The sequence below is a fragment of the Corvus hawaiiensis genome, chromosome 23 (assembly GCF_020740725.1).
Source record: "Corvus hawaiiensis isolate bCorHaw1 chromosome 23, bCorHaw1.pri.cur, whole genome shotgun sequence".
NCBI lineage: Eukaryota > Metazoa > Chordata > Aves > Passeriformes > Corvidae > Corvus > Corvus hawaiiensis.
Window position 1 is genome coordinate 4,473,354 of NC_063235.1, and position 13,689 is coordinate 4,487,042.

At 52.3% G+C, this 13,689-nt stretch overlaps 2 protein-coding genes across 3 annotated transcripts; both read left to right on the top strand.

Moving 5' to 3' along the window:
• The first annotated feature begins 331 nt into the window (after positions 1-331).
• OSCP1 (organic solute carrier partner 1) lies at positions 332-11,538 on the top strand. 2 transcript variants are annotated; one of them, XM_048327357.1, is made up of 11 exons: positions 332-754; positions 2,321-2,350; positions 5,788-5,942; positions 7,091-7,258; positions 7,650-7,730; positions 8,294-8,397; positions 8,740-8,868; positions 9,410-9,479; positions 9,936-10,075; positions 10,660-10,723; positions 11,037-11,538. In XM_048327357.1, the coding sequence occupies exons 1-11, from the start codon at positions 529-531 to the stop codon at positions 11,151-11,153; spliced, it is 1,284 nt and encodes a 427-aa protein (XP_048183314.1). In that variant the 5' UTR covers positions 332-528; the 3' UTR covers positions 11,154-11,538. The 2 variants fall into 2 exon arrangements, with proteins under 2 accessions (XP_048183314.1, XP_048183315.1); XM_048327358.1 differs by lacking the exon at positions 2,321-2,350 and having other exon boundaries at positions 564-754.
• An 83-nt stretch (positions 11,539-11,621) lies between these two features.
• Positions 11,622-13,613, top strand: LSM10 (LSM10, U7 small nuclear RNA associated). The gene is made up of 2 exons (XM_048327353.1): positions 11,622-11,659; positions 13,026-13,613. The coding sequence occupies exon 2, from the start codon at positions 13,031-13,033 to the stop codon at positions 13,400-13,402; it is 372 nt and encodes a 123-aa protein (XP_048183310.1). The 5' UTR covers positions 11,622-11,659; positions 13,026-13,030; the 3' UTR covers positions 13,403-13,613.
• Positions 13,614-13,689: the final 76 nt, after the last annotated feature.

Below are 13,689 nucleotides of genomic sequence, written 5' to 3' on the forward strand. Positions count from 1 at the left end.
AGGCCGGGCTGACGGGAACACACACCGGGGATGCTGCGCACACTCAGGCCGGGCTGACGGGAACACACACCGGGGATGCTGCGCACACTCAGGCCTGGATGACGGGAACACACACCGGGGATGCTGCGCACACTCAGGCCGGGCTGACGGGAACACACACCGGGGATGCTGCGCACACTCAGGCCTGGATGACGGGAACACACACCGGGGATGCTGCGCACACTCAGGCCGGGCTGACGGGAACACACACCGGGGATGCTGCGCACACTCAGGCCTGGATGACGGGAACACACACCGGGGATGCTGCGCACACTCAGGCCTGGATGACGGGAACACGCACCGGGGATGCTGCGCACACTCAGGCCTGGATGACGGGAACACGCACCGGGGATGCTGCGCACACTCAGGCCGGGCTGACGGGAACACACACCGGGGATGCTGCGCACACTCAGGCCTGGATGACGGGAACACACACCGGGGATGCTGCGCACACTCAGGCCGGGCTGACGGGAACACGCACCGTGGACGATGCGCACGCGCGCCCCGGCCGGCCAAGACGGCGCGCCCCGATTGGCCCCGCGGCTGCCGGGCAACGGCGGCGGCGCTCCGGGTGCGGGGCCGTGCCGGGGCCGTGCCGGGGCCATGTCGACGCGGACGCTGCCGCTGCTGTTCCTGAACCTGGGCGGGGAGATGCTCTACATCCTGGACCAGCGGCTGCGCGCCCAGAGCATCCCCGGAGAGAAGGCGCGCAAAGGTGAGCGGCGGGCGCGGGCCGGTCACGGGTCCCTCCGCTCCCGGTGTCCCGGTGCCAGCGGCGCGCCGGGGAGCCGCTGGCGGTGTCGGGCTGGCGGCACCGCCCGTGCCCCCGGGCAGGGCTTTGCCCCCGCTCCCGCCTCCCCGGTAGCGGCTCGGGCTGCTCCGCCCGGCGGTGCCGGTTCCCGGGGTGCCGCCCCGGGACACGCAGGGACACTCGCTGCTGTCAGCGGAGGATGCTGCGAGCTAACGGCGTCAGTGCCGCTCCGGGGCAGGAGTTTCCTTACCCCGATTTCAGGGCTCCATCGCAGTAATTACCACGGTAATTATCACAGTAATCAGCCCTCAGTGGTTTGTGGTCTCCCCTTGGAAGCGCAGCCCGTTGCGTTGATCGGCTCGGTGAAGTTCCTGTGGTAAGAACAGCCCGAAGGTGTTGCTGACGCTGGTTTGGGAGTTTCTGACACAGAAGAAGAAACTGGAGTCCGTGTCGGTGTTTCTGTGCTAAATTCGGGAGTTAAAGCTTCAGAAATCACTTTTGGACTCAAAATAACTCAGGATTTGGTTGTCAGCCGAGGTCCTGGACTGTTTTTGGGCAGACCAGGTTGCTTTGCAGTGGGAAGGAGTTTCCAGGAATAAATTTGTAAACCTTGTGCAGACACAGCACATGCAGTTTTGTGAAATTAAAATACCAATACGGCTCCTGAAACCCTTGTCTGGCTTTTATACAATCCCATTTGGCCAAAATCCTTGTACAGACAGCCTCGTGCCTTCACATGGGGCACGAAACTCCAGCTCACAGCCAAGCACCTCTGTATTTACCATTGCAAATTACCACAGCTTTACTTTACAAGTCCTTGCATCTCTCTGTCAGGGGATGGGGAATGTGCCTCGGGAAGCTCTGGGATGTTTTAATAAAGAACCAACTTGATATGAGCTTGGTATTGTTATCCCTTCTGCCTGTCCTTTATGAAGTGCTAAACAATAAAGGGTTCACAGTGTAATTATTGTATTGTTTGTGAGGGGGCACTTGTAATTATTCATGTGTGTCCTGATGAGGGAATGATCTGAGGGAAGATTACTGCTGTTCATACAGGGACAAGTTTAGGATTTTAGCTAAATTAAATCTTGGAGCATCTCAGCAGGAGAATTGGACTGTTTTAGTTTGTCCACACATGGATTGTTTTTTCTTCCAAAAAACTGTTGTGTTAATTTCACCGAGATGTGGTTCATCCACACTGAGGTGTTTGTTGATGCTTAAAGCTGTTCTCTCAAATACTGGTTACTTGTAAGGCAAAATACAGCTGAAAACTACCCAAGCTCAGTGCAAAGGGTAAAATTTGATGTGCACTGAAGCAGCAGGATTTTGTCCAAGGGGAGGGTGAGGTTCTCATTCTGAATGCTCAGTGCTGAATGCTCAGTGCTGAATGCTGATGAGAAGTGACAAAATCCATTAGTTAGCTTATTTTTTCTTTTCTTTTATTTTTTTTTTAGTTTATTTCTTTTCTTCTCCTTACAACTCTTGTTCTTACATCTTGAACTGCTGTTTTGTTTTATATGCTTCGTGTAGATGAATGGACAGATGTGGACAGGAAACGAGGTACAGTAACTGCTGGCTGCATGCACCAGTCCAACCCCACGTGCACACCTGGGGCTCATCGTGCCTGAACACCTGAGGCTGTTCCTGCAGCCTTCAGTCAGTGTCACAAATGAACAGTAATGCTCACCTGGTCCTTAAATGCACTTTTGACCGTAAATCAGTGAAAAAACAGACCATATCTTAAAATCGTATGGCCTCAAAAATCAGCTGTTAATTTAACCAAGACTATAAATGGATCAAAACTTTTTATCCTGGTGGTCTTGCCTGCAAAAATGGTATTTGTATTTCTTTACTGTCATTTTCATGCAAGCACGTAATTGTGTGAGCATCGTGCAGGTCGTTTTTCTGCTTAAATGCAGGAATATTGGGTATATTCCATTTTTCTAAGGTTTTGTCTAATTCATTGCTCAAGGTTTGGACAGGTGAACTCCAGGGATGATCAAAGGCATTCCCATCCCAGCTGCTTTACCCACCTGTGCTGGTGGTCACCTGGAAGAGTGATCCCCAAGGAGCAGATGCCCACACCTCAGCCAAGCTCACCCTGACTGGAGTGATCCTGGGAGGGATTGAGCCCTCGGGTGTTGCAGGGGAGCAGCCGAGGTGTGAACGCGTTTCCCTCTGGAATCTGCCCTGGAACAGGAGCCTCCAGCAAGGGCTGTGCTAAGGAATGAAGAAATGAATCTCTTGAATCTCAGGTTTTTGCTCTGTGAGCATGAGCAGAATTTACAGGGTCCTTCTGAGCAGCCCTTTTTTAAGAGAGATCAAGGTTGTGATTGAAGTTTTGCAAAATAAGCATCATTGGTAGGTTTTGATATTTGTTGACGGTAAACACTGGTGTCCTGGAGCTTGCCCCAGCTTTTTTCCTACCATTACATCCTGTTTCCAAGCACACCCTTTTCCCAGCCTTTAACATCTCAGAAGTCTAGGAACAGATTCCATCCCATCCAAAACAACGAGGAGCCGCCCAGAGCCGTGACGTAGCGAGACAGGGGTGGCTCAGGGGCAGGTCCCAGGCTGATCCATCACTTCTCCTGTGAGAGAGAACACTTTGCCTGTTCTCAGTGCTCCGGAGGATCTCGGGAGGGTCCTGGAGTCACCTCCTGGGGCTGTCACTGATGGTGCCGTGACATGGTTCCTTCAGGAGCCACGAGCCTGTGGCACACAGGCTGTGACTGTCCACAACTCGGAATGTTCCTTCTGCTGCCCCAAGCATCCTCTGGGAAGCACCAGCATCACCCAGGCGTAGCTCCAGTCTCGTGCCATGCATCCCAGCCAAGCAGGTGACACGTGCTGCCTGTCACCAGTGACTTGGCGTGGGGAGGCCAAAGGCACCGTCACCCCCAGCTTCAGTCCTGTCCATCACACTGGCTATACTGGTGTCCCTCCTCTCATCCCAGCTGATGACCCCCCCCGTCTGCTCAGTTGCTTTTTCTGTGTTGCTTGTGCCATGTCCTTGGGCCAGTGCTCCTGTGTCACCTGCCATGGCCACACTGGTGTGAGCAGCAGCTCCCCAGGGCCCCCCTGAGACCTTTGCTGTTTCATTATCAAACATGTGAGAGATTTATTATAAATTTGCCCTTTACTGTGATTTTTTAATGTCTTTCTCAGCTCTTTTTATAGCCCACACAAGAGGTTTTAATTTAAGAAGATAATTTATGCCCATGGTTCACACAGACCTTCAATTCTGTTGAGAAATCAGTGTACTGGGACATGTTTGTCTCCTGGTGGCTTGAGTTCTTTGTGACTCTCCAAAGACAGGAGAAGTCTTTGTGTGGGCAGCACACACGAGCAGCTGAAAAATATTTTCCTTGATAGCAGTATAAAGCAGAAGTTCTTATTTTTGTCCTAATTGACTCCCTGCAAAATTAACTAAATACTAATATCTACTAGTACTAATATATTTTATTTTCTCCACAAAAAAATAGGGGATTTCTGCCTGGGATTGCAAGTAGGGATTGTTTTATGGCCAGTTTATTTGAAAAGAAGGGAGGAAGGAGGAATTTTTTTCCTGTTTGCAATTAGGTGTATTCATGATCCAAACTGCTCAGGAGCTGAGATCTGTCTGTGGTTTTGGGGTGTTTAAACCAGGACTAGGGAGCCCCGTCAGGTTCAGCGCAGGGGCTGCTGAGCTGTGTGTGACCAGTGCATGAGGAACCTGTAACCAGCAGGTTTAGGGAGGAGAGAGAATCACCTCAGGAGGCTCTTACCCTTGGAACACAGCTCTCCCTGCCCAGGCTCCCAGCAGTGCCCAGGGAGTTAATCCTCTAGGAAGAGGTGAAATGACAGGGAAATTACCTTTGTCTGTTGGTGTAGGACAGGTGTGGAAAGCCAGGTGTCTGACCCCCCAGGGAATCACTGGGGCAATAATTCAAAGCACTGGTCACTACCACTCTCTGTATGTTCACTTTTTCTCCTTTTCCTTTTTTTTTTAATTATTTATTCTGAGATTTTTCAAATCCACAAGAATTGTCTGGCATTGTAGGCTTCATAACAGTCATTTGCTTAGGAAAATCCACACTTGTACAGTAGTCTGTGACCTGACGTATTAATTTACCTTTTTTTTTTTGTTAGAGAAATAAATGTTTATTGATGATAACTCTAGAGTATCAGGGAGATAATAAAAGGAGCAGATCCAGCACAAAAGCTCAGATGCTGCATCTGCTTGAACCACTGCACTGTGTTTTCCATCTTGTTTGTATTAAGAGCTCAATAACCAGAGCACAGCTCTCACCCTCAACACTCCTGAGCTCTAAGAACTCTTCAGTAAGTCACACAACAGTTCCATGGCTAAATTTACACAGAAAAAAATGAACCACAAGTCAGGAAGTTTGGAGTTCTGCATTTGAAACTCTAGGGCCTGCAGAAGTTTCAGCTGTGAGAGCCATAAATGGGTTGATAGAGATCTCAGGGATATAAATGCTTTATTAAATACCTGCCAGTGTTAATCCATTTGAATAAAGATTACAGAGAGCCCTGCAGGAGCTTCCATTGAGAAGTTAAAAAATAGACTGATAGTGTCAGAGCGTGTCGAGGAACAGGCACAGCCATGTAGCTGCAATCTGCAGAGATCTACCACAATGCAAAACAGTCTCCTTGGGAAGCAGAACTGCAGCCTTTTTAGATAACAGCACATCAGAGCAGCATTATTTAAAAGTGCCAGGCATAGCTGTAAAACCGGAACAACAAAGCCAGCCTTACTCCCACTGGGAAACAGGGACTGCTGCCTTCAGCTCACGTGGCATTTGTGCCCTGGGGGACATCAGCTGGTTTAGCCCAGGTGGGACTGAGGAAGTGCTGGATCCGGAGGTGCTGTTCCCCCTCTCCTGTTGTGCTCTGTCCCTGCTCTGCACAGGTAACCCTGGTGTGAACCTTGCAGCTGGGGTGGACCAGGAACGCGCTGTTCTGCAGCAAACCACAGAGCCTCTTTGTCTTTGCAGTTATGAACGACATCATCTCTGCCATGTTCAAGAAAAATTTCATGGAGGAGCTATTCAAACCCCAGGATCTCTATTCCAAGAAAGCCCTGCGCACTGTGTACGACCGGCTGGCTCACACCTCCATCATGAGACTGAACCAGGCCAGCATGGACAAGGTAACACAGACCTGCCACCTGGCCTGGCTCTGCTGCACTTCCCAGCTGCGCTCCAGCAGTTTCTGTTGCAATAATTAACCTTTGGCTTTACCATGTTGAAGCATTTTGGAACAGCTTTCCTTGTGAAAATGGTTCTCAGCCAAGAAAATCCATGGTGGCATCAGCTACCTCAGAACTGAGTATTTCTGCCTGAACAGCTAAATCTTTGATTTGAACAAGTTCACTAAGCATTCCTTAAGTTTAGCAGATGTTTTCATATATATTAAAAATATACACTTCTGTGGGTGTGGATAAACATCTGTATTTCTGTACTGACACCCACTGTCTTGCAGGCACAGGTGTTAGAGTTATTGCCTGCAAGCAGTGTATCCGCAGCCAATTCTGAAAAAAATGGTAGGAATGGGATTACCAGAGAGCCCTCCCCCCAGGTGTCAGTGCTGCTGAAATTCATGGAATCGCTGAGGTTGGAAAAGCTCTCCAAGAGCATCGAGTCCAACCTGTGACCAATCCCCACCTTGTCACCCAGCCCAGAGCAATGAGTGCCACATCCAGTCATTCCTTGGATACTTCCAGGGATGGGGACTTCACCACCTCCCTGGGCAGCCCCTTCCAATGTTTAATAAACATTTCCATGGAGAAATTTTTCCTGATGTCCACCCTGACTCTCCCCTGGCCCAGCCTGAGGCCGTTCCCTCTCCTCCTGTCCCTGTTCCCTGGCAGCAGAGCCCGACCCCCCCGGCTGCCCCCTCCTGTCAGGGACTTGTGCAGAGCCACAAGGGCCCCCCTGAGCCTCCTTTGCTCCAGGCTGAACCCCCCCAGCTTCCTCAGTCGCTTCAGGTGCTCCAGCCCCTTCCCCAGCTCCACTCCTTTCTCTGGACACGCTCCAGCCCCTCAGTATCTCTCTTGCCCTGAGGGGCCAAGAATTGGACCCAGCACTCGAGGTGTGACCTCACCTGAGCATTGGTGACTTTGGAGACCCAGCAAGAAGGCTGGGGATGGGACTGCAGAGGTCTTGTTCTTTTTAGGAAACGGAGCTAAAATGGTTCCTTGTGCCGCAGGCAGGTGCTGGCCTGAGTGCTTGAATCCCTCTCTCCATCCCCGGGAAGTTTCCTGTGTGACAGGACCAACGTTCCCGTGTTCCTTTGCAGCTGTACGACCTCATGACTATGGCCTTCAAATACCAAGTGCTGCTGTGCCCTCGGCCCAGGGACATTCTGCTGGTCACATTCAACCACCTGGATGCCATCAAGGATTTCATCTCCGACTCCCCTGGCATTCTGAACCAGGTGGATGAGACCTTCCGGCAGCTGATCGAAGTAAGAATCCTCAGAAAAAGGGTGGGACACACTGTGGTTTGATTTTATGGGGTTTTTACCTCTTTCATCATCTTAGAGATGAATTACTACATTGGGGAGGGCTGTGAGTCAAGTGCTATTTTTCTACTGGTCCAGTTTAAATCAATATATTGCTTATTCAGCCTGATTTAAGTCTCCACTGATTTCAGCAGAAATTAAATCAGAGTTTTAGTGACAGTAATTACTGATAATGACCAGCAGCCCTCTTAGAGCATCTCTGCTCCCCCTGCAAGTGGATCAGAATATGCTGTATATACTGTGGATCAGAATAGTCAGATATTCTTGTTCCCCCTTTTCGTGGGTGGGACATGGAACACCTGTAAACCGTTGCATGATGATTTTCCTTTTCCAGACCTACAACTGTCTCTCTGATGGTGAATTCCAGCTCATCAGGCAAACACTCCTCATTTTCTTCCAGGATATGCACATCAGGGTAAGAGCCCAATACAGCTAGGCAGGGAGAATGACAGGGAGTTTGGGGCTGGAGTACAAAGGGATCTGCTTATAAACACTGCAGGTTTGGGTTTGTTAATTGTGCTTTTCAGTCATCTTGATGTGCTTGTAATTACACTCAAATTTCACAAATTGAGCACATCTACTACAATAATGCTGAATAATTCCACAATACTATGAAAAAGGGAATCTCTACTAGTATGATTTGCTGATTGATAAATCCATTTTTCCTTTTAGAAGAAACTTGATATGAAACCTGAGCGTGAAGTCTTGATATTCTCTAAATAAATTGATCACACTCACATGCACAAACCGGATGTAGTTTTTAATACAGTTTTTTTAATGTTAGATCAGTGTGCCCATCCTCTGGACCACAATTCCGCATCACTGGCTTTGTAAATACATCCCTTTACACACATCAAGAGCTCTAGGAAACCTTCTCCAGTGTGGGCAGAGAGGCTCAAGCTCAGATTTCAGGGAATTTGGATGGGAAGGTCCGCAGAGGTTTTCCCCAAGGTGTGATGTTGTGATGTCCTTTTGCAGGTCTCCATCTTTCTGAAGGATAAAGTGCAAAACTCGAACGGTCGCTTTGTGCTGCCAATCTCAGGGCCTGTCCCGTGGGGCACGGAGGTCCCAGGGCTCATCAGGTGAGCTGGTGCCATGTGTGGGGCTGCTCAGGGAGGAGCATTTCATTCCAGAGGGCTCAGGAATTCAGCTCAAACTGCCATTCCTGTTGCATGGATAGCTGAACCTCCAGTAAACACTATTTAAAGGGCAGGATTTGGGACTAAGTCACCCAGCAGTGAAATGCTGAGCTGCTTCTGGAGTTTTCTATCCCAGTAAATTAGCTGTTAGTAACTTACCCTGTAACAGGCATTTACCAATGTACAGAATAGAGTTTTATTCCCCTTGTGCAGGAAGCAGAGGAACTAGGTACTGAAAATCAGGACTAAAACTACTAAATGTTTCAATAATGCCTTGTTTTTAAGGATATTCAATCACAAAGGAGTGGAAGTTAGAAGGGCTGAGTTCACCACTGCTGGGAATTACGTTACTCCACAAAGGGAAGGATCTTTTGAGCTTTATGGAGACAGAGTCCTCAAACTTGGAACAAATATGTAAGTAATTTTTGTTATATGTAGAAACCTGAACCAAATGCTGATGGATTGTTCTGAAGCACATCTTCAGCCCTGTTCTGAAGCACATCTTTGGCCTCTTTTGCTATTAATTATCAGGTTGACTTTGTTACAAGGTGCTGCCCTGCACCAGGACATGTGTGGACAGTGTCTAAAGAGCTGTGGAAAACAGTAAAACTTTGATTTATGTCCGCAGTGGAGCTGAGGAAAGAATGTTCTCACGTGGTGCCACATTTTATGTGAAATAGGATTTAATGTAACCACAGTCAAGAAATCCTCTCTGTTCTCCACGTTTGCCTTAATGTAGATGTTCCATCCAAAGAGACCCATGTTCCTTCTTGCAGCTTTGTCCCTCACACGCCTTAATGCCTCACTGTGGCACCACACTGAGCTGTAACTTCTCATTGCCATTGTTCAGTCTTCAGAAAAATATCCTAAAATCCTGCATCCTGTGCTGCTCCCTCTGGTTCCTGTACCTCGTCCCAGTAACAGGCTGTTCTTCCCCATGTGTTTTCCCCTCTAGGTACAGTGTGACCCGGCCAGTGGAGACACATATGTCGGGATCATCCAAAAAGCTGGCATCCCAGGCGAAGGTCAGTGTCATCCTGTACCTATCACTGCTTAAACTGGCCAAATTCTTAGTCTCTCGATACGGGATAAGTTCAGGGAAGCTTTTCTGTTGTTTTCAGAGCCTCATGCAATCCTCCCCAGTCCTTTGAAGCCAGGGGAAGGGCACATTTTCCCAAAGAATCCACACGCTTGTGCAAGGATGTGCTTGCTTCCATTTTAATCTCAGAAAACAGAAAGTTTGCTTTACAGATTTCTCATTTGTCCAATTTAGCTGGAAAAGCATCTTGTGCTGAATCTATAAATCCAAGCAACCATTTCCAATATCGAGCTGGTGATTACTGGTTATCTGCACAATCTGTCCCAGGAACAACAGGGAAATGTGTTTATATCCCTCTGAAGGACATGTATAGAATATCAAAGCTCCTTGCAGCCCCATCTCCCAGGTAATTGCCCAGCGGGCCCCTTGCTGTTTCCTGCAGGAGAACATTGTCCCCAACCCTCTTGCTAAAGAAGAGCTGAACTTTCTGGCCCGGCTGCTGGGAGGTTTGGACATCCAGAAACCCGCTGGTGGTGAGACGGGATTTCGGCTGAACTTGTTCACGACTGACGAGGAGGAAGAGTATGCTGGAGTCCTTCTTGGTTTGGGTTTGGGGTGCCCTGTGGGGAGCCCTGGAGACCAAAGCTGGCCCTCAACAGCTTTAGGGTCAGACCAGCAGGTTGTTATCCTGCTCCAGATGTCTCCTGTGATGCAGCCTTGCTCCAAATGCCGCTGGCTGGGATCTGTCTGGAGGGACAGAAACATACCTTCAGCCCTTTTAGCAGGATGTTTTTACCTGCTTTTAATCTCAGCTACAGAAATATTCCTGCTCTTCTACACTTAACAAAAAAATTTAGGATGGGGAGAAGCCTCCAAACTGGGGTGAACACATTAATTTGCCAAGGAGGAAGAGCGGCATTGTTCAGACTTCATAGAATTACAGAATGGTTTGGGTTGGAAGGGACCTTAAGGGTCCTCTGATTCCACCCTGCCATGGGAAGGGACGCCTTCCACTAGACCGGGTTGCTGCAAGCCCCATCCAGTCTGGCCCTATGAGCATCCTCTGAGCATCATTTGTGCCTACAGGAGCTTCATGAAGTCTGATTTTTATCACTTCCTTGTACATCTTCATGGGATTAACCACTCTTTTCATGTTTTTAATCAAGACACGCGGCACAGACCAGACCAGAGGAGTTGTCCTACAAGGTTATCAACATTGAAGCCACGCAGGTATGTTACATGTTTCACATCACTGGTTCTCACCATCCCTGCCTTGCTAAGGACTGTGTTTCACCCAGAGCAGGGACTTAAAAATACATTTTTTCCCATTTCACTTAAGCTCATAACTAAGTAATGGCCAACTTTCTGCCAAGACAGTGGAATTGGTGATTATTTACTAAGAAAACTTGAATCCTGACAAATACCAGAGCAAGTGTTTAGCCGACTTGGGTGTAGAAGGGGCACGTCCCAGTCCAGCCCAGTCCCGGCCGCGGTAGCAGCGTGGGGACACCGGCGGTGGCTGAGCGCGGTGTCTGTCCCGCAGGAGCCGGGGCGGCGGGCGGAGCTGTCCCGCATCCTGGGGGAGCTGGAGGTGGCGGAGCCGCGCCCGGGCAGCGCCGAGAAGGGCGAGGACTTGCTGGCGCTGATGGACGGGCTCTGAGCGGGACACGGGGACAGCGGGACACCGGGACACCGGGACACGGAGACAGCGGGACACGGGAACACCGGGACATGGGGTTATCGGGACACGCGGACACCGGGACAGCGGGACACGGGGACAGTGGGACATGGGGTTATCGGGACACGCGGACATCGGAACATGGGGACATCGGGACACCCGGACAGCGGGACACGCGGACAGCGGGACACGGGGACAGCGGGACATGGGGACACCGGGACACGCGGACACCGGAACATGGGGACATCGGGACAGCCGGACAGCGGGACATGGGGTTATCGGGACACGCGGACACCGGAACATGGGGACATCGGGACAGCGGGACACGCGGACAGCGGGACACGCGGACACGGGGACATGGGGACATCGCGCGGGGGGAGCGCGCGGGGCCGCCCCGCCTCTTCCAGCCGTGGGCGGGGCGGGGGGCGGGGCCGCGCGTGCGCGGGGGGCGGGGCGGCGCGAGCGGGCGCGCGGGAAGGCGCCGGCGTGTGAGTGCGCGGGGGGCGCGCGCGCTGGGGGGGGCCCTGGTGTGCGGAGGGGAGGGGACACGGGGACAATGGGGGGAGCTGGGAGAGGGACAGCGAGTGGGGGGGGGGGGAGGGGGAGGGTGCAGGGAGAGTGCGAGGGGGACACGAAGCGCCCCAGCGTGCAGGGGGCCGGGGGCGGTGTGCCAGGGGGGTGGGCGAGGAGAATGGGAGAGATTGGGGAGAGGGGCGGCGTGCGGTGGGTGTGTGAGGGGTGGTAGGAGTGTGTAGGGGAGTGCAAGGAGTGGTATGAGTGCAGATGAACGTGCGGGTAAGTGTGAAAGGGGTAGTACGTGTGCAGGTGGGCGTGTGACAGGTGATACATGTGCAGGGGAGCGTGCAAGGGGTGATGTGTGTGTGCAGGCGAGTGTGTGAGGTTTGGTGTGTGTGCAGGGCTTGGTCCGCGTGCAGGGGAGTGTTCAAGAGCTGCTCCTTGTGCAGGTGGGCGTGCAGGAGTTGGTCCATGTGCAGGTGCGTGTGTGGGGGTCGCTCCATGCGCAGGTGTGTGTGCGGGAGTTGCTCCGTGTGCAGGGGTTGCTCCATGTGGAGGTGTGTGTGCGGGGGTTGATCCGTGGGCAGGTGTTTGTGCCCGAGTTGCTCCGTGTGCAGGGGTTGATCTGTGGGCAGGTGTGTGTGCAGGAGTTGCTCCGTGTGCAGGAGTTGCTCCATGTGCAGGTGTTTGTGCAGGAGTTGCTCCGTGTGCAGGAGTTGCTCTGTGTGCAGGTGTTTGTGCAGGAGTTGCTCCGTGTGCAGGAGTTGCTCCATGTGCAGGTGTGTGTGCAGGAGTTGCTCCGTGTGCAGGAGTTGCTCCATGTGCAGGTGTGTGTGCAGGAGTTGCTCCGTGTGCAGGAGTTGCTCTGTGTGCAGGTGTTTGTGCAGGAGTTGCTCCGTGTGCAGGAGTTGCTCCATGTGCAGGTGTGTGTGTGCGGGGGTTGCTCCGTGTGCAGGGGTTGATCTGTGGGCAGGTATGTGTGCGGGGGTCGCTCCGTGCGCAGGTGTGTGTGCGGGAGTCGCTCCGTGCGCAGGGGTTGCTCCGTGTGCAGGGGTTGATCTGTGGGCAGGTGTGTGTGCGGGGGTCGCTCCGTGCGCAGGTGTGTGTGCGGGAGTTGCTCCGTGCGCAGGGGTTGCTCCGTGTGCAGGAGTTGCTCCATGTGGAGGTGTGTGTGCGGGGGTTGATCTGTGTGCAGGTGTGTGTGCGGGGGTTGCTCCCCGTGCAGGGGTTGATCTGTGGGCAGGTGACTGTGCAGGGGTTGGCCCATGGGAAGGGACTGGTCCGTGTGAGGCACAGCAGGCGAGTGTCCCCAGCCCTGCGTGCCCTGTCCCGCCGCAGCCGCCATGGAGGTGAGCCACTCGGTGAAGGAGCGCACCATCTCCGAGAACAGCCTGGTCATCCTGCTGCAGGGCCTGCGCGGCCACGTAACCACCGTGGAGCTGCGTGATGAGAGCGCGGCCGCGGGGCGCGTCACCAGCGTGGACGCCTTCATGAACGTGCGCCTGGCTGAGGTGACCTTCACGGACAGGCAGGGCACCGTGTCCCACCTGGATGAGCTCTTTCTGACTGGCAGGAACATCCGCTACGTGCACATCCCTGACGAGGTGGACATCCAGGCCACCATTGAGGAGCAGCTCCAGGCCATCCACAGGGTGCGGTGCTTTGGGGGCCGTGACAAGGGCCGCAGGGAGTTCCTTGATGCCAAGCACAAGTGAGCACCTGGTGCTGCCCACAACAGCCAGGGTGGACCTGGGATGGGCATGCCCCTTTGATGGACTGCCAGCCCCCGCCACGCCGGACATCCCACGCAAGGACATCCCCCCAGGAACATATTCGCCCAGGGACTTGGGGCTCTGCTGTTCCCCTCGCCAGTGTCTGCGGAGGAGCAGGGCTGGTTTTTGTAAGGAATAACACCATTTAAAAGGCTCTGTGGTCTCTCCGCTCATTTCCTGTTTCATTGGCAGCTACTCATGTCCCTCCTCAAGTGGCCAAAGGACCCCAG

Coding starts and splice junctions, on each gene's coding strand:
- LSM10 (XM_048327353.1), top strand. CDS start 13,031: ATGGAGGTGAGCCACTCGGTGAAGGAGCGCACCATCTCCGAGAACAGC.
- OSCP1 (XM_048327357.1), top strand. CDS start 529: ATGCGCACGCGCGCCCCGGCCGGCCAAGACGGCGCGCCCCGATTGGCC. Junction 7,259..7,649: donor CCTTCCGGCAGCTGATCGAA/GTAAGAATCCTC, acceptor TTCCTTTTCCAG/ACCTACAACTGTCTCTCTGA. Junction 9,480..9,935: donor AGCTGGCATCCCAGGCGAAG/GTCAGTGTCATC, acceptor TGTTTCCTGCAG/GAGAACATTGTCCCCAACCC.